We start from the raw sequence: 20688 nt of genomic DNA, 5'->3' as shown, positions 1-20688 counted from the left end.
GCCCAATGGGCGCGGCGGGTGGGCGGGCCCACGCGGGCGGTGCGGAGCTGCGCTGCGCGGAGGGGCGCCGAGCAGGGGAGCCGCCATGCCCATGTACAAGGTGAAGCCGCTGCACGGCGCGGCGGGCCCGCTGCCGGCCGAGCAGCTTCCCACCTGCATGTACCGCGTGCCCTGCCTACACCGCAGCGCCACGCCGCAGGTAAGAGCGGGGCAGCGCGTTGGCGGCCCTGAGCGGGGCGGGGCTCGGCTCGCCCGGGCCTCGCTGCTGTGCGCCGGGTGGGTACGAGCCGCGCGGCGGGAGCACGGCGCCGCACCGAGCCTCGGGGTTGGCCTCCCCCCGCCGGGCTCGCTCCGGGTCCGGGCCGACGCCGCCGCACGGGGCCGCTCCGAGGTGGCGCTGCGTCACGTTCCGCGGGGCTGCCCGCCCACCCGTCGGCGTCTGCTCCCGGGCGCACCGCACCTCGCCCTGCCCTCCTGGGGCGGCCCCGGACCTGGGCGGGCCGAGAGCTCGGGTGTCTGCCCGAAGGTTTTCCTCGAACGTTGTTCTGAGCTTGCAGGCTTACAGCCTGCCGCAGGAACGCGCTTTTCTAGGCGGCAGCTTTGTGAGATGGGAGGCTTTTGAGCGGGAGGCGGAGGTGATGGAGAAATGCGGTGGGATTGGCACGTAACGGAGCCCGTGGGTCTTTTCCTTGGAATATTCCCTGAAACAACGCGCAGCCTCGCGCCGCGTCCTGCCCGCCTGAGCCTGTGCTCTGCCGTGCACGAAGTCCCCTGGGTTCTGCCGGCACTGAGCGCTGCGGGCGTTGGGTCGGTGCAGCCGACAGGTAACAGGGAGCGTTTCGGAGTTAGTAACTCAGCTCTCACCTCGTCCACACAGGTAAGAGGCGGCTCACAGACACGGGACCTTAACGGTGGTGGTGGTGAAGGGGTAGGATGACAATAGCACGTTTACAGGCTTTCCAAACTTAGGGTTGGGTGAGCTGTGAACTACGTAGATCCTGAGCTGAGTGAGCCCTGACGGGACTTTCTCTCCTCTAGGAAGAAGCTGACCCATCGCTTCAAGCACTTGAATCCCGCCAGGAGGAGATTCTTAAACGCCTGTATGAGCTGAAGAGCGCCGTCGATGGTCTCTCCAAGATGATACAAACTCCTGATGCTGACTTTGACGTAACTCATGTCATTCACAATGATGAGTCTTCTCCTCTGACAACAAACGGAGCGGATTTAGATCTGATGCTTGGAAAAGTAAGTTTAGTTTAGCACGTACAATGGTAGGTGTTTTCTTTGCCCTCGGAACAGAAGGGATGGAAGGCTGGCATTAAGACTTGGAATGCTCAGAACTCAGGAGATTTTGACTTCAGATTTGACTAGAATTTACTGCATTAGTAAGCTTAAAATATCTATAAATGTTGAAGAAAGAAGATGTTTATGTTTTTCAGTGTCTTAACTGACAAGACTTGCATACCCCTAGAATTTTAGGCATGTGCACGGTTATACACATCTGGCAAGCGTCTTACCTGATTTTTTTTTCTTTTTACTTCCTATTCAGGATTATGGTGCTCTGAAAGATATCGTAATCAATGCAAATCCTTCTGTACCCCCCTTGTCCTTATTAGTACTACACAGCCTGCTTTGTGAGCGCTATAAGATACTATCAGCTGTTCACACACATTCATCTGTGAAAAGTGTGCCCGAAAAACTCTTGAAATGCTTTGGAGAGCAGACAAAGAAGCAACCACGCCATGAATATCAGTTGGGCTTCACTCTGATATGGAAGGATGGTAAGAATAAGTTATCTTCCAGATGAATACAATAGGTCAGAAAGTGAAACTTGCGCTGTAACACAGATGCTTTGGTGTAGTTTTGCTGGTAACATGATGGACAGGTAACTTCCTTGCTCTTCTTGCTAGTATGAACTTTAATTTTCGTAACTGTGAGCAGTGATGGGGACAGAGAAAGAAAACTGAGTTACTGCTATTAAAGTACAAACAGTATTTAAAAGGCAGCTATTTGAAAAACACATCTACAGCAATCCTGTGGATACAGTTTCTACGAAGATTGGGTGAGAGATTTTGCAATCTTCAGTCCACTGGGAGCTCTTTTTATGCCTGGTTCTTGCCTTAGACTAAGTATTTAGACTAAGAAAGTTGAAAATCTGTTGTCAAGTTCACAACGTTAGAAATGCTGCTGGCATCAGAAACAAAATATATCTTAAATTACCAATCTATTTAGCTTTTCTGCCATGCAATAATCATTTTTCTCTTCTTGATTTCAGTTCCAAAGCCTCAGATGAAGTTCAGCATTCAAACCATGTGCCCAATCGAAGGAGAAGGAAACATTGCTAGATTTCTCTTCTCCCTTTTTGGCCAGAAGTACAATGCAACTACTTCAACTCTGATTGACAGCTGGGTTGACACAGCCATCTTCCAGCTCAAAGAAGGCAGCAGTAAAGAAAAAGGAGCAGTCTTGCGATCCATGAATGCTGCCCTGGGCAAGACATCGTGGTTGGTGGGAAACGAACTCAGTGTAGCAGACATTGTTGCATGGTGCGTCCTTCAGCAGACAGGTAGTGCAAATGCTGCACCATCCAATGTGCAGAAATGGATGAAGTCCTGTGAGAACTTAGCACCTTTCAGCTCTGTTATTAAGCTACTGAAATAAGTCTGTGCTGTTACAAACAGGGTGATTTTAACCTTTTTCCACCCCATGCCTACTGTCGTGGTTTGAATCCTTTCTGAGAGCTATTCAGTTTCTACAGTTGGACAGAATTCTAAAAACAATAAAAATATTACAGCTGCCTTTTCTGTGTGATCTTCCTTTTTTGTACCTGCTGCATGAGAAACATGTTTGTTCAGTTACCTAAAGCAAATGCAAACCTAATGCAAATACAAGCTGTATTTTGAGTTTTTTCGTATTTTTTCTCCCTACAATTTAACTTGGAATCTTTTCTGTTTAAAGAACAGACAGAAAAATCAAAATGCACTGAAATATTTTATGTAAAAAAAAGTTTTATATAACTTAACTTAATATACAATAGTTGTGTTCTTCCTGTACTTAAACTGGAGAACCTAGTTTCATGTGTTCATCTTTTCCAGTGGAAAGCAGTCTTAGTTTCTCTTTCAGTTTTTCTATTTCTTCTTCCTGCTCTCTCACCTTTTGCTGTAGATTAGAAATAACCTGAAGATGTGAAAGACGGTTTCATTTACTTACAGGCAGGGATAAATCCTCATCAGTCTATTTGTGTGTTTGTAGTCAATTACAAATAAGATTCTGCAGCACCACGGATGTTACACGTGGCAAGGAAAGGGCTAATTATAACAAAGACTGCAGAGCTGACAAAAAAACTCAATCTGTCCATAAATCAAGTGTCCAATCTTAAGTTACCTGTACTTAATGACTATTGGTCTCCTTTAAAAGAGACTGGAAACAGTGGCCTAAATACTGTAATCAGGAATAAAAATCTCAGTCGCAATCCGCTTTAAGTTTAAAAAAATAGGCACAATACAGACAGGAAAAGTAAGGGGGCTGTTAAAAAGCAATTCTCATATCTTTTATCCTGTGAAGGCTGATGTTAATGGCAGTACTTACATGTTCTGTGGTATGGAACAGCTCGCTTTCACGAAGTTGAGCAGCAGTTGGTCTTTCTGTAGATACCTGACTGGTGAGAAGTTTCACATACTTGGCTTGAACAGGCCATTTCTTGTAGAAGTTATGAGGAATGCGGCCATTCCTTAAATTTGTTATAACTTCTGCTCTTTCCATTTCTGTTCCAAATGGTTGGAAGAGTTCTAGCAGGATAACACCCAAGCTATACATGTCTGACTGGAAAAGGGGTGAAGAAAAAGTTCTGGGATAATTTCTACTTTAAAGGACCTACCAGATCTCATCTCACAAACATTACAATATGAGAAGGCTTATGACGTAGTTTCATGATGATAAGGAAAGTTTCATGGCGCTACTGAAGCAACTCAAATTCAAATCTATACAGATTGCTCACGATGATCTCAGAAACACAAGCAATTTTTGTATTTAGCAGGCAAGGTTGAAATCTGTGTTTCAGCAAAAAAATAGGAGTAACAGTACGAAGAATATTTACCAGCTATGATATATCACTGAGAGGCTTATGTTTTATTTCTATAATCTATCCTAAGTATGCCGTATGGAAATAAGTAATCGTACCATAAGACTTTCTTTTCAGATGAATGGTGCTATTAAAATTAAGGATATAGTTTCTGAAAAATTACATTTCAGGTTACGCAGATAGACATAAGGTGTTAGCCTGGGCAATCTGAGTGCCTAATCAGATAATAGCATTTCAAAGCGTTCAGAGAGGAGGGGGAAAAAAACAAAACCTACCTTGAAATCATAGTCAGACCCCTGCAACTGTTCTGGTGAAGCATACAGGCAAGTCCCCACACCTGAGGTATGTGTCAGTCCTTTAAAACACGAGTTTAGACTTATTAACGTCTTAAATATGATAGAAACTTAAAACACTGAAGCCTACAAAGATTTCTGCTCTTACCATTTATTCTTTCTGTGTGAAACCACTGGTCTGTGTCATCCCAAAGGAGGTCTTTGCAGGCTAATCCGAAATCTCCTATTTTAACTTGACGATCTGATCCATGTAGAAAGATATTTCTGGGCTACAACATGAGACAGTGTAAAGTATTAAAATATATCTATATAAATGATTATGAATTGCTGAAGTTGCATTCAGTTGTTTCAAAACCTGTAGCATCCAATCTTTCAGATGCATAGGACGATGAATCTTTCATAGTTTCATTAGTGAGATAGAAGAAAATAGTCACAGAGTCTATCAAATTATTCACTAGCAATGCCATTTGGGTAGAAAGACTACATACAAAGGACCCAGGGGAAAAAAAAAACAAAGATAAAAAGATATAGTGAAAAGATAATGTACTTTTTTCTTCTCAGCACAAAATGGAAGTTTTTCAGAACAGTAATGTTAAGAGGCAAGAGTGCACAGCAAACGAGACCAACTAAGTAGCAGAAATCAGTACTAAGATGACTGGGCTAGACATAATGTAAAACGAGACTTTTCTACATGACAAGCACAGCAGCAAGGTGCCACGTTTTTCTTGGAAAGCTGGAATGAAAGCAGCTGCTGGGAGGCTGCTGAATAAAGCACTGGCTGCAGAAACACTGAACCAGTTTTATCCATTTATTTCAGGTGTACAAGCGGGACTGAGATATGCTAGTAGCCTGTGTCTAGCAAAAAGGAATACTTGCCACATAAAGGAAAACATAATATCCAATCACTGTTTTTTACTGACTGCAGCACAGTTTCTTAACTTAGGTGCAGCTGGAGAACTGAAAACAATGTTGCTCCACGTACTTTTTTCTACTGAATGATTAGGGCTAGCAATGAAGCAAACTGCAGAGAAGCCTTTTTAAAAACTTTTGCTGCTTTTGTAATACCTTCGAAATGTAGCACTGAATAGAGCAGTTACTGCACAGCTGTTCTAGAACCAGACAGCCCAAAAGGTCACAAAGGCACTGCTCAAGGGGAAGAGGCCAAACCTTTTACTTCTGATTACGGATTGTCATTACAAAAACTGTAACTTCCTTGTCTGTGAGTATCAGAGTGAGCAAGACAGCCAGCATCTTGCCGCTGCCTGCTGGCCCCACGTTCCTGTGCGCGCAGAGGACGTACAGTCTGTGCTCTGAAGAGCTACGTGAAGTAATACTGGAAAACGGCAAGAGCTAAAGCTTTACCATCCCATCATCCTGTCAGTGAAAATGAGTGCTTGGAAGGACCCCCACCTCACAGACCTGCTCTCCCTCCAGGTACCCATTCCATATATATTATATATGTATAATGTTATTTTTTTTAATGAAAAAAATCGTTAAGAAACATTAAATGATTGTGGCTTCTAAAGAGATCAGACTCCTAAATCTTAGTAAAATTATGAAGAAGCCACTGGACCTGCAGGCATAAATGTTAGTCAGGGGAGAAGCCCATAGTGACACCCAGCAGCTCACAGCGCAGCCCTTCCACATCTCACGCTTCTCGGAAGGGCTCAGATTGACATGAACTTCAGAAAATGTCTGTCAAGACCCTCACCGAGCTCAGCTGTAGAGAGGGGTAAGAGGAAAGGGCCCCACAGATCAGTAACCCGTTTGAAGATGTGAAAGAAATGATCGGGATAAATGGTCACAGTGAAGCTTTCACAGTGAAGGATATCACCAAGCAATTATTTCATTTCTCTGTGCCAGGAACGTGCTGAACAGTGTATTTGTAAATGATGTAGAAAAAGGGTGAATGGTGAGATAAAGTTTGCTGGCAGAGAAATAAAGATGAGGTCTGAACGCTGGGAATTGTAAAAGGATCTTGCAAGTCTTAATTGGCAAAAGGAATTCAGCACAAATAAACATTACAATGCAAACGAAAGGAAAATCAATTTTATATGTACAGCAACTATCTCTGAGCTGACTTACTACTGCTCAACAGTGGTAACAGACAACCCTACGAATGGCCATTTGATGCTCATTACTGGCTCATGAAGCAAACTGTACATTACCAACTTTTTTTTTCTTTGGAGAGGGAAGGGGAAATGAAGAAAACATTACGTGGTCCTGTACGAATTAATGAACTGTCCCCTTCAATACTGCCTCTCATCTCAAATACAATTACAGAATCACAGAATATCCCCGGTTGGAACAGCACGTAAGAGAAGTGGAATAATGTGCAGAGATGGTTGAGAAGAATGCTGAAAATTTGGAATGTCTTTGATTCAAGGAATCACTAGATCTAAAACATACGACAAACTGTTAGGTTTAAAGCAGATCTATTAAATCAAGAACAGAATGGAAAAATTGAGTGGGAAACAGCACTCAGTCTGTAATTAGTGTAAACAGCAACCATGACCAGGAGCAGCACCTGTTGACTCAGACTCATTACTGCTGAATGTACCACTTATACTGAAAAGTGCCTTATCACAGTAATTTTTAAAACACCACTTCTTAAGCTGAATAGAGAAAAGGAGGCAAGAATCAGACAGGAGTTAATGGAGGCACCAATGACAAACTTGTCCTAGAGGCTGCTTAATATTGCTGGTTTGCAACACATCTTATGACAGAACTGAGCCACGCAACCTGTAATCCACAGGTCCAGAAGCCCAAGCACTGCTAGATTGCATCACAGATGCGATGGAACTTCTGCCTGCTTATGATCCTTCTGTGAGCTTCACTGACCTGAAACTGAACTATGATGACTCATTTTCATGCTATTAAACTGGGAAATACAGGAGGAACTCAAAGAGTAATGCCACTGGAGCTGTGTTTAGCAAAAATAAGTAAATGATCCAACTGCTCTTAGGTCACTGCAATCCATAGAGCTTGCTCTGTTCTGTGACCCGTTACGATGTTACGCTCTACCAGTCCAGAAGTATTTTTTTCTTAATAAACTAACTTGAAGCTTTGTTTTATATTACAGAAATAAGAAGAGGCTACACAGCATTTCATCTCCGACTAAGTTTGCCTAGTACCTACAGAGCTGGGACATCCATTCCAGGCAAATTTCAGAGAAATCAGCCAGCTTTGCAGAGTAACACAGAACAGTGTCTCTATCTTGCACAATGTAAAACATCAGATAAATACTGAAATGAATCACTGCAATTGCCACCACCTTGTACATTCAGGTCAACAGTCTGATGACGCCTTTCCACCTACATCCATTCTTTTTGAATATTGTCTCAACATAAAGGACACAGCCAAATCTAGCTGGACGCCTCTTCACATAGCTGCAGGGTCACTGAACACAGAGGCAACAGCAGCTTTAATTGCATCTGGAGCAAACACCAATTCTGCTATTCCAAATTGTGGAAGAACTGCCCTTCACGTTGCAGTGCGTGCAGCATCATCCAAAGCAAGCAGAATTTTAGGTGTCAACATAGATTGTATCTCTTTACTATTAAGTAATGGAGCCAATGTAAATATCCCAGATCGTGAAGGACGAACACCTGTTCACGAGGCCTGTTCAGGGGGCAGAAGGAAAATAGTTGATCTCCTGTTAGAGTATAAAGCAGACATGAACAGTTTAACAAGAGATGGGCAATCTCCAGTCTTTCTATTTCTTCAACACAGATCACATTTAAAAGATAGAGCACTGTTGAACAAGTTGCTAGGATTCTCATATCCACTGAAGTTAAGAGACAATCGTGGAAATCTACCCACTGGCCTTCTGTTCTCAGAATTCCAAATGCTGAAAGACTTCCTTCTAACATTATCACAGAAATTACAGTCCCTGGAGGATATCTGCAAGATCACTGTAAGAAGAATATACGGAGAAAACAACAAATACTGGCTCAAAACCAGGCTTCCAGCAACTGTATGGAATTCATTATACAGCTATCAGGACTTAGGAAAATATGCCCGTGATGACAGTGAACAGGAACGCAAGCCGAAAAACTGTAAACCCTGAAACAGCCTGTAGAGAAATTAAAATTGATCCAGAATGAAGATTAATGTTGCGTGTTCTGAAGTAGCTCCAAATTTTCATTTGCAGAGTTTTAATTACCCAGGTAATATTTACACCCATTTCCTCAAAGAGCTGCCATCTCAGGTGCAGAAAACCTCTGAAGGAAGCAGAGTAGAACACATGCTCACTTCACTGCTAATGGGTTATGTGAGGTTAAGCAGGAGTAAGAAAAAAAAAAAGCAAGATGTAGTCAACTCAACCTATGCTTCACATTTAAGCCAGCTTTAAGTTAAAACTGTTCTTGTGATTAAAGTTCCAAAAAAAAAAACAACCTACAAGGGAACATACAAAGAGCATCTATTGTAATCCATTCAAAGTGTATATTTTTTTTTAAAGTCTGATCTTCATTACATTTAATAATAAAATAAACTTTTCATTCCTTCACTGAAGTCACCTACAATTTCAGTCCCTTACGTCAGATAGGAACTATTTTGAAAGATAGGAGTTTATCTGCAATCGAGGGAAAACTTAAACATAAAAATAGATTAAAAAAGAAAATAATAACTATAATTTGAACATATTTTCAAAAGTTAAATACTTTCCATTCTTAATCAGAATTTACTTTTAAGTCAAAGTAATACAGAAATATGCCTGCAGTAAAGAAAGCATGGTACAGGTATAGCAGAGACAATTTATTTTTCATTTACAATACAGCTAAATTCAAGAGCCCAGATCCCCTCAAAAGTTGTGAAGTTGCTTTCCTTCTCCCATCACGTATGCTACTTTTGTTTTCTTTAGCCGCAAGTGATAGCTTAGTGAACTTACTTTAATGTCTCGATGCATCACTCCCATGCTGTGGATATAGCACACTCCTTCTATTAACTCTTCAAAAATTTTCATTGTCCAGCTGACATCCACAAGATGGTACGGACCTTAAAGCAATTTAAAATAGACATTATTTGGGTAAATTCTGACGAGTTAAGTTTATGTTAGTATGTCTCGTTGAAACCAGTTTATTCATAATGTGAAAGAAATTTTTAATGGAACGTGCACGGTTTAAAAGATAGAATTTCCCACAGTTCTCCTAAGAAAGTATTTTGAAACACTAGAAAGTCACTAAGCTCAGAACCCAGGACAGTTCAAGGAACATTACTGTATCTGCATGCAGAGATTCCTCCAAGTCCCACCACACAGTTGTATGATTACAAATCTAACAATCACAAACTCTAAAGTATGCGCATTCACTACCGGTGCATTTGTCTCTGACTTGACTTCTGCCAGGCCCCAGTGATGGCTAACAGCAGTGGTTTCCATGGATTAATCACAACTTTCTAAACGTGTACTTATTTCTTTTGGGTTGAGAGGCTGTGAACTTGGCTAAAAACAAATAAATGGTACTCTCACCTCTCTCCAAGAGGATTGGAATGGTATATGAAAATGAAAAGAACATCAGGTCATTGTCGTCCTTGTAACATAAGCTAAGGAGTTTGAAAATCAAGAAAAATCTATCTCTTACATGCTGTGAAACACTGATGGACTCTTCTTATTGCTAGCTGCCTGACCACAGTGTCAGAGATGGCCGACATCTGATCACAGCTCACTGCGCGCCTTTCACTGTAGCCCACCTCTCTCCTTTTTCACTACTTCCAACCTTTGCTGCTCTCATTCAAGAAGCTGCTGTTCCTTTAATCTCTTTCTGCTGTGTTCTCCTGAACGCTACGTTTCCATGCAGCTGCTGGATTGGAATGATAAATGCAGTTCCAAATAAAGCCATACTAATTTGCACGACTATATATTTTCCCCATTAACTTGCACCATTCCTTCTAGGATCCTAATTTCTCTGCTGTTGTGCTACTCTCTGAAACTCCTAGATCTTCTCTGGCTGCAGCTGTCTTAAATAAATTTCACAGCTTAATTGCTTTTACCCTTTCCAAAACTGTGATGTTATTAATGCGCACTGACTTCCTCCTTTAACGGCCCAGATCTCGCAATCTGTTGCTACCTTGAACACTCACCGTTTTTTACCACTGAGTTTGTTTCTTATCTCCAACCCAAGGTACCATTCACCTTTCTACTCCTGTCATTTGTGGAAAGTGTGAGAAAATGGCATTTTGCAAGGTCAAATGCCCTAATAATTCCGTCATTACCAGACCAAAAAAAAAAAATCATCTCTTAAGCCTCTGAAAATTATAAAGACTATGATTACAGCAGAGATCAGTGACAGCCAGCTGATGGGGAAGAACAGTTAGCTGGTAAACCTCATTCCATGACTACATGGAACAGCAGATTCACCTTACTACTGATTTAACCAAAAGTCAATGCTAACCAAGGTTCAATACTAACAGTTATTGGCTTAAAGGAATAAAGAATCTAATTAAGAAGATCTATATTATAAGCTGCTGAATTAGAACAAAACATCCTGTAAATGGACTTCCAATTGGGAAAAAGTAAGTATTTGCTTTATAGCAAGTAAATTTTAAAAGCAGCGATGAATCTTACCGGCAGCATCCTCTGTTCTCTCATTGCATCTTTTGTTACGGGCAACAATCCAGTCCCACAAGGACAGCTCGCACAGCTGCATTTGTATATGAAGCATCAGACAATACCCCACCTGTCAGAAAAACAATGCTCCACGGTATTGCCGAAGTAATATGAACAGAATCACCTTGCTTATTTTCCTTAAAGGCAATAGAAACTGAATTTACACCAAAATTCAGTTACCAAAATGACAACAAATAAAGTGCTACTTGTCTACTCCATTCACAAAGCAGATGCAACAATGCTATCCAGTTTGGGCTTTGTTTTTGTTGCTGCTGTTTTCCCTCAAATTCTAGCAATTGTTATAAGACAAAGGCTAACAGAACAGCCAGCTGGATTTCTTATATACATCTGAAGATTCAAACGAGACTATAAAAGCAGTTAGACATACTGCATGGAGGTTCATTCTGACTTAATAGTGTAAGCCGATATAAAACAGATATAAAACAGCAAAAAAATTCAACCTCTTGATATGGAACTTTATGATTTATTTACACAAATATGTAAATTCATTCTCAGTTTATGACAATGCACATGTTCATTTGATAACTTGGATGACTCAAGACACCTTTAAAATCTGTCATTTCTTTCAAGAGGGAACGCCAACTGACAGCAAAAGCCTGAAACATTCCTGAGCTGCCTGCATTGTACAAAGCATTGCAGGGGTACAAATGCCAACAAAGTTTAAGAAGCATAAACAGAGTGGTCATCCCTCCCTTCTCACATGTTGTCCCCATCCAGTGTTAGATGACATTACATACCCAGGCACTTTCAACAATATCTAAATTAGTTATCATTGCTGAATGTTGAAAATGTTCACGTTTGTTGTTACTTTTTTTCTCTTGAACCCAGGAGTAATACTTTTTACTCATGTAGGAACCTCCAAAGGACCCCAAATGACTAACACACACACTTTTCTGTACATGAGTTCTGCCAGCTCCTCCAGTCAGTTTCTTTGTAATTACTCACTTAAAGTAAAAATTGTCAATAATTTTGGTTTTAATAGGAGTCTTTTAAAATTCATCATTATAAACAATTTCTGCGACCACCAAATTTTCCTTTCCAACTTTCATTAAGTCAGATAGCAGCTAGGTGTACTTAAAGAGAACTGCACTTACCTCAAACTCTCCACAGAGAGCCACATCGTTCCCGGAGCACTCTTCAGTGCAGGACTTGCTTCCAGCGCTAGCATCTAGATCCACACTACAGTGAGGGCCGTACGATGAATCATTTTTTAAATCAGTTGATCTACAGTCAACACTACTGACAGAGTCTTCTTGTAGTTCTACAGGTAATTCATATCTGTTTGGTTTCATACACATTTCCTTACTACTGCTGTTGGTAAAATCATTCCTGACATCCATATTCTGCCCCGATTCACTATCCAGATTTCTAAGATATGTACTGTCACCGGACTTTTCTTCTTGTGAAGTAAGGTCAGCAAAAATAATTGAACTACCACTTTCCACACTCTGAATGTGACAGCGATCACTGAAAAGAATAAAAAGAGAGAAATCTAAATATGAACAGTTTTATGCCATGTACCCGTAATACACCATTCTGAAAACTTTATTTTTTATTGCAAACCATATTCCAGAGTTAAGAGTTCAGCTGCTTCTCCACATAAAACTTTAGGATCACAAACTGTCAGTGTTGGCTCCAGCCTTTTTATACCCTCCCTCAGCATGGATTTCTGATGACTGACGTGGACAGCTCACAGACACATACAGCCCTAGGTCACAGCATTCACTGAGCAGAGCTATAATGATTCATTCCTTTCCAGTTAGGAAGTTACAGTGTAATAGTTTTCATTGGACTCCATCTCCTTACCAAAACAGCTAAGCAACACTTCCGAGAAACAGAAGGCCCCACTGCTCTAAAAAGACTGCAGTATTAATCAATGTTGGTGAATACCACAAAGCTTTAGAAGTCAATTTGAATCCCTGTACTACACTCAGGCACTCAAATTGCGATCCAAGGCAAGCAGGGGTATCCAGCAACATTCCTCAGCTCACACAACCAGAGCAGAAACAATGACAAGAACAGCTAACACTTTTTCCTTGTTGTAATTAGGAAGTAAAAAACAACACATGCTGAATTCTGTACTCGTTTAATAACATTTAAAGAAAAAAAGCCTTTGAATTAAAGACAAAGAAATGTTATCATTGAGTTGTATAATACTTACTTGCCACTCTCCTGCTCCAAGGGTAATGACTGCAACTTCAATATTGTCTTATCTATTGGATGAAAAGATAAATATGACATTTTAGAAAACAAAACATGCACATATGTACTACAAATTAATGTTTAAGCTACAGCATCCTTCTGAACTTCATTATCTGTAGATATCTTTCTCTTTGCTAACGCAAAAGCCATTTCTCAGCCTAAGAAACAACGCTGAGTAGTCTGTTCTTCCTTTTTCTTTAAATGAAAATAAATGTTACAAGAAATCTCTGGAAGTGTTGTATTTGGTTCCTCTACACATTCACCTAGATTCGATCTTTAATAACTCAGCCAGTTCAAAATCAGGCCTTAAGTTTATGATAACACCCAGCTAAAGAAACAACTCCACAAGGCACCCCCTTTTGCATCACTTTGCTGCTGTTTTGAAAACGTCTGAAATAACTTTGAATAAAATTGTGTATTTATATGAAAAATAAATTTGTTTTAGCACACGTTTCAGAAGCAAATACAAAATAACCATCTTCTAAGCCACAGAAAACCATTAAGAATCACAATACCCACCTGCAGATCTAATGATGTATTTACATTTTCATCATTAAATGCCTGTAAAGTATTCCTAGCACTAAAAAGTTGTATCCTTCAAGATTCTCAGTATCACAGAGTTAAAAAGACTTGTTTGTTTTACTATACTATCAACTACATATTTTCTTTTGTGCTTATAGCAGGCTGCAAATCAATTCACTGACATGGAAAGCAATAAGGTCACACAGAGGATAAGCAAACCTCCCACTAAGTGAGGATCAAAAGATTTAGCTGCATTCCGGAAGAGAATGAGAAAGAAAAGTCACCAACAGATTAGGGTTTGAAAAGGACCAAAGGACAAAGTGTGGGAAGAGCTTTGAGTTAAAACTTTTCATTGCATTTTACTTAATTTCATGCAATTTTGAAATCCTCCCCAAATATTTCCAGAAGCAAAGCTAATACTTTCCCACTTCCAAATTCATCACTGAGTAACAGATAAGCAAGAATTGCACGATGTGCTGTACTTTCCTCTTGGGCAAGCTGTTTGAACCTGCTCCATCCAAGCAGTGTGATAGCCTACAATATTAGGATGCTGCAGTCCAGCCAGCACTTTAACTTCTCGTAGTACCTAAGTGGACAAAAAGAAACAGGATGGCTGTTCTTTATTCTGAATGCTTAGTACACCCAAGATATAACAAAACTAAGAACTTCTGAAAGAAAAAAAAACAACAGATAAAATTATTATAAAAATGAGGGAAATTTGGAAGCTTTAAAATAAATCACAATTTTAATATTTGAAGATAATCAAATTCAAGCTAATATACCACAACTAAAGGCATTAAATATCTCTTAGTTACTTTTTTCTATTAGGTAAAGATAATGGCAAATCCTTGGAAACCCAGACTAACAAAAGTAAATGCTATTTTTAATATATACTTTTTGAAGGTTTGAGAAACACTAAGTGCATTACTAAATTAAATGGAAATCAGAGCGAACAGGGAGTTAAAACAGAGACGAGATGAAATGAGATAAATAATACCTTCGTGCAATCTCTTCTTGTAGCCTTCTTAATATTGATTTTTTTAATAGCATAGAACTGACCATCTAACTTGTTTCTGACCTGAAAACAATTGTAATACAACAAAATTAGATGCTGAAGTGTTTAGCTTAACGAGTTATTAAAACCTTTAGAAACAACTATCTTCTATCAATTTCTGCACTCTATATGGATAACTTCTTGCTTTTATCAGAGAATTAAACTGGGATGGGGCCCTAGCTACCTAAGTTAAAGATTCAATATTTTGCCTTATTTTCATGGCTGCAAACTTCTAATCCAAACTTTGTGAAATACATACCTCTACAGTTATCTTCTCATCAATAAGAAAAATACCATTTGGCCCTGATAACCATTTAATCAGGTTCTCAATACATCTGAGAGACCACAACTGCCATTCAAATATGGCATATCCCACTTAGGGAACCTGCAGCTGGCCGTACACTACAAGTGTTCAGTTCTATTCAGCAGTGGGACAGTTTACATTCAAATTAAAGTTGCCTTCTTTTCAAGCAACAACACCTGGAACACTGGGGTGTGCAGACTAAGCAGTAAATTTAAAGTTCAAATAAAAATTAGCTACAAACTGCTAAGTTATAAATGAAAAGCAAAGAATACCTTGTACACTTGGCCATATCCTCCTTTTCCTAATCTTGCAATCTCATCAAATTCATTCAAGTATCGTGAAGTTTGTGCTTCCAAGAGAACTTCCTTTTCCCTATTCAGAAAGTTAAGCTGCATTAAACTAAGTTACAGTTTTTAAGGAAGGTATTATACATGCTACAGGCAATCCAGAAATACTATTTACATTATGAAAAGAAGAAAACCGAATACCTTGGCATTGCCATTCTGAAAGGCAACAGTCTGCAACAGCATAACATGGGCAGTCACAGTGAGAGTGCCCTATGTGCTACAAATTCACATATCAAGTTAATGCAAGCATTCAAATGATTTCTTTAAATTTATGCCTTGTTTTCATGTATGACCACATTAATGACAGGAGTTGTACTGAAGGAGCTTTCATCAGATCATTTTGAGGGAGTATCAAGAAATTTCCACTTTTTTCTATGTTTCAGAAATTAAATATGAAATGCAGTACATTAATTAAATTCACACAGAACTTCAGGGAGGAAGTTGTTTAATATCTTTTCAATCTTTGAATACATACCTGATTGCACGAGAATCTCCATTATCAAGCTCCTATGAAACAGTAAAATCCAACATAAAAACGTGCCACACGGAGCAGTAGGTCTACCATGCCATTACCACACACAGCTCAATCAAAACAGAAACTAAAACTACGCTCTTACAAGAAAACAAGTTTACAGATAGCCATTCATAGCCATCCATTCTTGAGAGTGCTTTGCCAAACTATCCTAGTGCTATCCTACCAGCAACCAACTAATATCTCTGCTGGATAGACTACTGCCCTTCAGAGTCCTTCCTGCTGGCAAGCAGGATAAAACAAGGGCTCTAAAACATGCTCAAGACAACAATAACTAGCATAGTTTAAGCAGGCAGATAAGCAAACTGGTCTGACTCATTCTGAAGCCCATTACACAGCACACAAACCATGCCTTCCATTAACATAAATACAAGGGTACAGTTAACTGGAACAGTTAGAAGTTGAAATGGATGTCTGTCTGCTGGTGACAAAAAAGCTATAGGAATATCTAGAACACTCTGCCTGTGTTCAAAAGAAAAAAAAATAATTAGTATTTAATACAGAATGAAAGATTTCTGGCTTCAAAAACATCGATTTGCACCTACGGGTCCAGAACACACCATCTCAAACAGACAAGGTAGCACTGGAATTCTATTTTGTATAGTTACTGAAAACACCTAATCTAGCATTAAAAGAACCCCAAAACAAAATATTCTTCAGATACAATGATGTCTTAACTCCTTAATGCAGATGCTGCCAAACAAATTTAACAAAGCTTACCCCATTAAGTACTTCTCGGTTAGCTGCTTTCATTAGTTCAGTAATGGCTCTATTATGCTGCAGTCTTACAGTACTGAATTCATCACAGAAGGCAAAAGGGGAGAGCAAACCCGTTCTCGTGAAAGCCTGTCGAAGTACTGCACAAAGGAACAGAAAAAGGTCACATTAAATAAAGCTTGCCAATAAGAACATGTAAGCAGTTGTTTTTAGAAATGAGTAAACTTTATTTGAAAAACAATGCATCTGAAAAACTGAATGTTCAGTCACTTCTATTGTAATGCCCTTTCCCATAGCAATAAAAGCTAATTAAATCCAACCTAGAGCTGCTCGGGGGGAGTGAATCCCTTCGCATAATGCAGCTAATTGCCATGCATTTCATTGCATTTCCTGTTCTTATCTCGGCAGGTGAATCACACAAACATCCACCTGCTCACTCGTTACCTTTGCACTACATTTGCCCAGAGAAAAGAGCAATTCAAAGCACGTTTACAAGTATGAGGACACGTTTATAGTAAAGAAGAGGCACTATCATGTTATTCTAATTCCCATACCAACTCACATTTGTTTAAGTACCTGTAGTAAAGAAATCACCCACACCAAAACGCTGTAAATTTCACAGCCTGAATTAAGCAGTGCTGTGACAGGAAAAAAAACTAATACTGGAGATGGGTGCAACTGTAAAGACAGTACAAGAAATGTACTTCAAATATTTATGAATTCCAAGATCTTCAACTCACTTGTAAGGTTTTCTTTGGTACCGATACTTCAAAATCAGCCTGTTATCTTTCAATGTACACAGCTACATACAAGAGAAAAGTGGGGGGAAGTCCACCTGTGCCAACACAACTTTAGCAGCCACAATCACAAAACAGATATGATTACTGCTGTATTTATTTATTTTACTCAGCAGGTATATTCTACTTGGGAAACCAGTTTTAACTATACCAATGAAGCACTATCATCTGCCATAGAAGCACACTGGGAAATGGAACAGCTGCACGCTTTGGAAGGTGCCCAGGCTGCACCAAACCCAGGCCACTAAGGGCACACGTGAGTAACCACATCTTAACCAAGGCCCTCAGGTCATAAAGAGGGATAACAAGGACTCAACAACCATTTGCTGGTTTAAATAAACCCCCAAAATAATTCCAAGATGCTTTGAGTCTTCTTATTGGCAGAGCTGGCAGTTATCAGAAAACTGACAGACCTTGGTCGCTCCAGGCCAACACTGTCTCTCTAGGGCTGCTTGTGCCTCCTAAGCTCTGGCTAGACAGTTTAGGGATAATTTAGTTCTTCTCTTTTTCTCATGTTCCCTCGCCTCCCAACTCCCCCCCCCACACACACTTTTTTATTTAAGTTTTATGTAATAGTTATTTTACTGTTTGTACATATAATAGATATATACCAGTATAAGTTGATCTCTACCTTTGCAATGTTGAAAAAAACAACATGGTATTTCTAAGGATTACTTATCGTTAAGTAGGTAAGTATATGGCTAATGGTGAAATACTTCTGTAAGTTAGTGTTCGTGCAATCCATTTTTTCCCCTCCATTCAAATTCCAGAAATTCGTTATAAATTAATTTAATTTTTGACATGATAGATAGATATGATAGTATAGGGCAGCCTACACTTCTGTAGGCAGGGCAACTTAGCCCTTTATAGAACAAATAGATAAAGGAGTTCAGAATAGGTTTGCCTGTATCTTTGTAGAGATAAAATGTGATTTTTTTCCCTACATACTATTTAACACACCATGAAGTAGATAAGTATAATGCTCCTACTGGATAAAAATCCAGTACTCCTTCCTCCAATCCAAACAATTCTAAAAATAATTAATCTATAATAAAGTGTATGTGAGTACAGGGCAGTCTTACCTTTCGAAGGCAAATTCTGCTTTTATATAGCAAAGATCCAACCTCTCTGTCTGACACCCATCTAAGTCTAAGCCAGCACGACCCTTTCAGTTTTAACCTATTTAGATTTAATAGGTTAAAAATTCAAATGTCTTAATATTTTACTCAAATGATCTTAAAACATAAATTAGACCTATCAGCATAGGCTGACCTTACCCACACAGAGTGATCTATACTTGTTCTAGAAAAGTTCCTTTTTTGATTGTTCCTCTCTTAAGAGCAACTTGGGCTTTTTTGGGCAGTTTTTTAAAAATATACATAAAGATACAGCAAAAGCTGGGGACAAATGCCTAAATCAGATTTCAATAATGAAAAAGTGACAGTTGCCTATTACTACAGAATGCATAAATGGCTTCAAATACAAGCAATATAATATGGCTATTTTTATTTTCTACAATTATGTATAGCAAGGAAATAAAAATGAAAGATATTTTCTCAAATGTATTAAGCATGTGCTTAAATGAACAAAATACCCAAGATAAGCCACATACCAAAAAAGACAGATTTCAGGAGAAACACCTCACACCTAAGAACGCAAGCTCTAGAATTATGTCAAAGGACTCTGCTGGAAAATAAGGGACTTCCAAAATTATTTACTCTGACTTTCAGAGAACGTAATTTTGAGAGATGCAGAGAAGACTATGTCACAGCTATTTGTTGATAAATATTTCTATCAAGTCCCTCTTTGTGTTTTTTAGATCCAATTTAAATCCAATTTTGATTCTCTTCCTGTGACACAACTCTCATGACTTAGCTGAGGCAGAACTGCCTGTTCCTTGTACCGACAACTACAGTGGTATTTCTTTTATTTACTTTTTTTTAAGGAAACAGAGGTCCTCAGTACCAATTAAGCTAATTCAGGGTATTCATCCTCTCCCAAGAACTACTCCCGTCACCCTACAGGATGAGGCCCAGAGCTTCTTACTGATATGCCTCCCCAGTCCTGCGCAGAAGGTGTGGGTACATATGGCAGTAAGGAAGAACCACTCTTACTAACTTCGGAACAAGCACCTCGAGTGCACGGGGTTGTGCGTGTACATGTGGCACAGGTGCTCCAGCAGCGACACCAGCAGCAGCTGGTTCTGGATGGTCGAAGTGAAATTCACAAACTTCTGTGACCCGTTGGCAACTCGCAGTTCTGCCGGCACATCCGATTCTGATAAAGAGAAGTCACAAAATTAGATCTCGTTACATTCCGATTCACACATTAAGCCAAAACCTGCAGCACTCCCACGGCTCCAACACGGCCCTGCCTCGCAAAAAGGCAATACACCAGCTGCTGCTGAGCAAGAAGCTCAAGACACTCATTAGGGACCAAATCACGATTAATTTTTTGAAACGCCTCTATACAAACAGCACCGCTGAGGCTCCCGGGGCCAGGTGCTCCCGCAGGGCCGGGGCCGCCGCTCCCGCTCTGCCTCCTTCCCCCGGCCGGCCGAGGGGCGACGGGGGCTCCGGCCTTCCCCACGGAAAAAGGAGGGCCTCCCTTCTTCCCCAAGCGCCCGCGGCTCCCAACGGGGACGCCCCGCGTACCGTCGAAGCGCGGCTCCGGGCTCTCCTCAGGGAACTCGATGGCAGGCGGCGGCGGGCGGGGGGCCGCAGCCCTCGGGGGCAGCTCCCGGCCCCGCCGCATGCCCAGCGCTCCGCTCGCGGCCTTCCCCCGCCGCCGGCACCTGCACGCCTCCGTCGGGGCGGACCCGGGGCTGGGCGGGCGCTTTACGACCGTTCCTGGAGCAAAGAGCGGAAAAATGTTAATCGGGCGGGGGGGATCTAAACCGGAGGAAGGTAAATAGAGCCGGGAAAGGGCTCCAGGCCAGCTCAGCGCGGGCCGCCAGAGGCCCCTCCTCAGGCCGGGCACTGCTCAACACCCTCACGTCCGCGCGGGGCCACCGCTGCCCGCCTCCCGCCGCCGCCTCCTCGGCCCCGCGGCACCCCTCGGCTCGGCGTCCTCGGGCCCAGCCCCGAGCGGGGGTCGCCGAGCCCCCCCTAGCGGCTCCCGGCAGCGGCACAGGGGCGGTGCTGGTCCCCGTGTGACCCGGAGGAGCTCGCTTCTCCCCCCGCCGCCGCCGCCGCCTCCTTCCCTCCCCCCG

At 41.1% G+C, this 20688-nt stretch overlaps 3 protein-coding genes across 10 annotated transcripts; 2 read left to right on the top strand and 1 right to left on the bottom strand.

Annotated features, from left to right (window-relative positions):
* Positions 13 to 2799, top strand: AIMP2 (aminoacyl tRNA synthetase complex interacting multifunctional protein 2). 2 transcript variants are annotated; one of them, XM_021411619.1, is made up of 4 exons: positions 13 to 199; positions 1039 to 1245; positions 1550 to 1781; positions 2276 to 2799. In XM_021411619.1, exons 1-4 carry the CDS (start codon positions 86 to 88, stop codon positions 2659 to 2661), a joined length of 939 nt encoding a protein of 312 aa, XP_021267294.1. In that variant the 5' UTR covers positions 13 to 85; the 3' UTR covers positions 2662 to 2799. The 2 variants fall into 2 exon arrangements, with proteins under 2 accessions (XP_021267294.1, XP_021267293.1); XM_021411618.1 differs by lacking the exon at positions 13 to 199 and adding an exon at positions 426 to 877.
* Positions 1801 to 20548, bottom strand: EIF2AK1 (eukaryotic translation initiation factor 2 alpha kinase 1). Of its 5 annotated transcripts, none has more exons than XM_021411607.1 (15): positions 20132 to 20548; positions 19596 to 19754; positions 16684 to 16820; positions 15907 to 15938; positions 15357 to 15456; positions 14724 to 14804; positions 14213 to 14312; positions 13164 to 13215; positions 12097 to 12469; positions 10940 to 11051; positions 9266 to 9372; positions 4523 to 4643; positions 4357 to 4436; positions 3589 to 3822; positions 1801 to 1931 (listed from the first exon to the last, which is right to left on the bottom strand). In XM_021411607.1, exons 1-15 carry the CDS (start codon positions 20229 to 20231, stop codon positions 1818 to 1820), a joined length of 1902 nt encoding a protein of 633 aa, XP_021267282.1. In that variant the 5' UTR covers positions 20232 to 20548; the 3' UTR covers positions 1801 to 1817. The 5 variants fall into 5 exon arrangements, with proteins under 5 accessions (XP_021267282.1, XP_021267281.1, XP_021267286.1 ...); XM_021411606.1 differs by lacking the exon at positions 1801 to 1931 and adding an exon at positions 2979 to 3177 and having other exon boundaries at positions 20132 to 20512; XM_021411611.1 differs by lacking the exons at positions 1801 to 1931; positions 20132 to 20548 and adding exons at positions 2979 to 3177; positions 18560 to 18656 and having other exon boundaries at positions 19596 to 19709.
* On the top strand, positions 5440 to 8709 carry ANKRD61 (ankyrin repeat domain 61). 3 transcript variants are annotated; one of them, XM_021411620.1, is made up of 2 exons: positions 5440 to 5808; positions 7457 to 8709. In XM_021411620.1, exon 2 carries the CDS (start codon positions 7625 to 7627, stop codon positions 8441 to 8443), a length of 819 nt encoding a protein of 272 aa, XP_021267295.1. In that variant the 5' UTR covers positions 5440 to 5808; positions 7457 to 7624; the 3' UTR covers positions 8444 to 8709. The 3 variants fall into 3 exon arrangements, with proteins under 3 accessions (XP_021267295.1, XP_021267297.1, XP_021267296.1); XM_021411622.1 differs by lacking the exon at positions 5440 to 5808 and adding an exon at positions 7117 to 7316; XM_021411621.1 differs by lacking the exon at positions 5440 to 5808 and adding an exon at positions 7117 to 7339.

The sequence above is a fragment of the Numida meleagris genome, chromosome 13 (assembly GCF_002078875.1).
Source record: "Numida meleagris isolate 19003 breed g44 Domestic line chromosome 13, NumMel1.0, whole genome shotgun sequence".
Taxonomy (NCBI): Eukaryota; Metazoa; Chordata; class Aves; order Galliformes; family Numididae; genus Numida; species Numida meleagris.
This window is presented reverse-complemented; position numbering and strand designations above follow the sequence as displayed.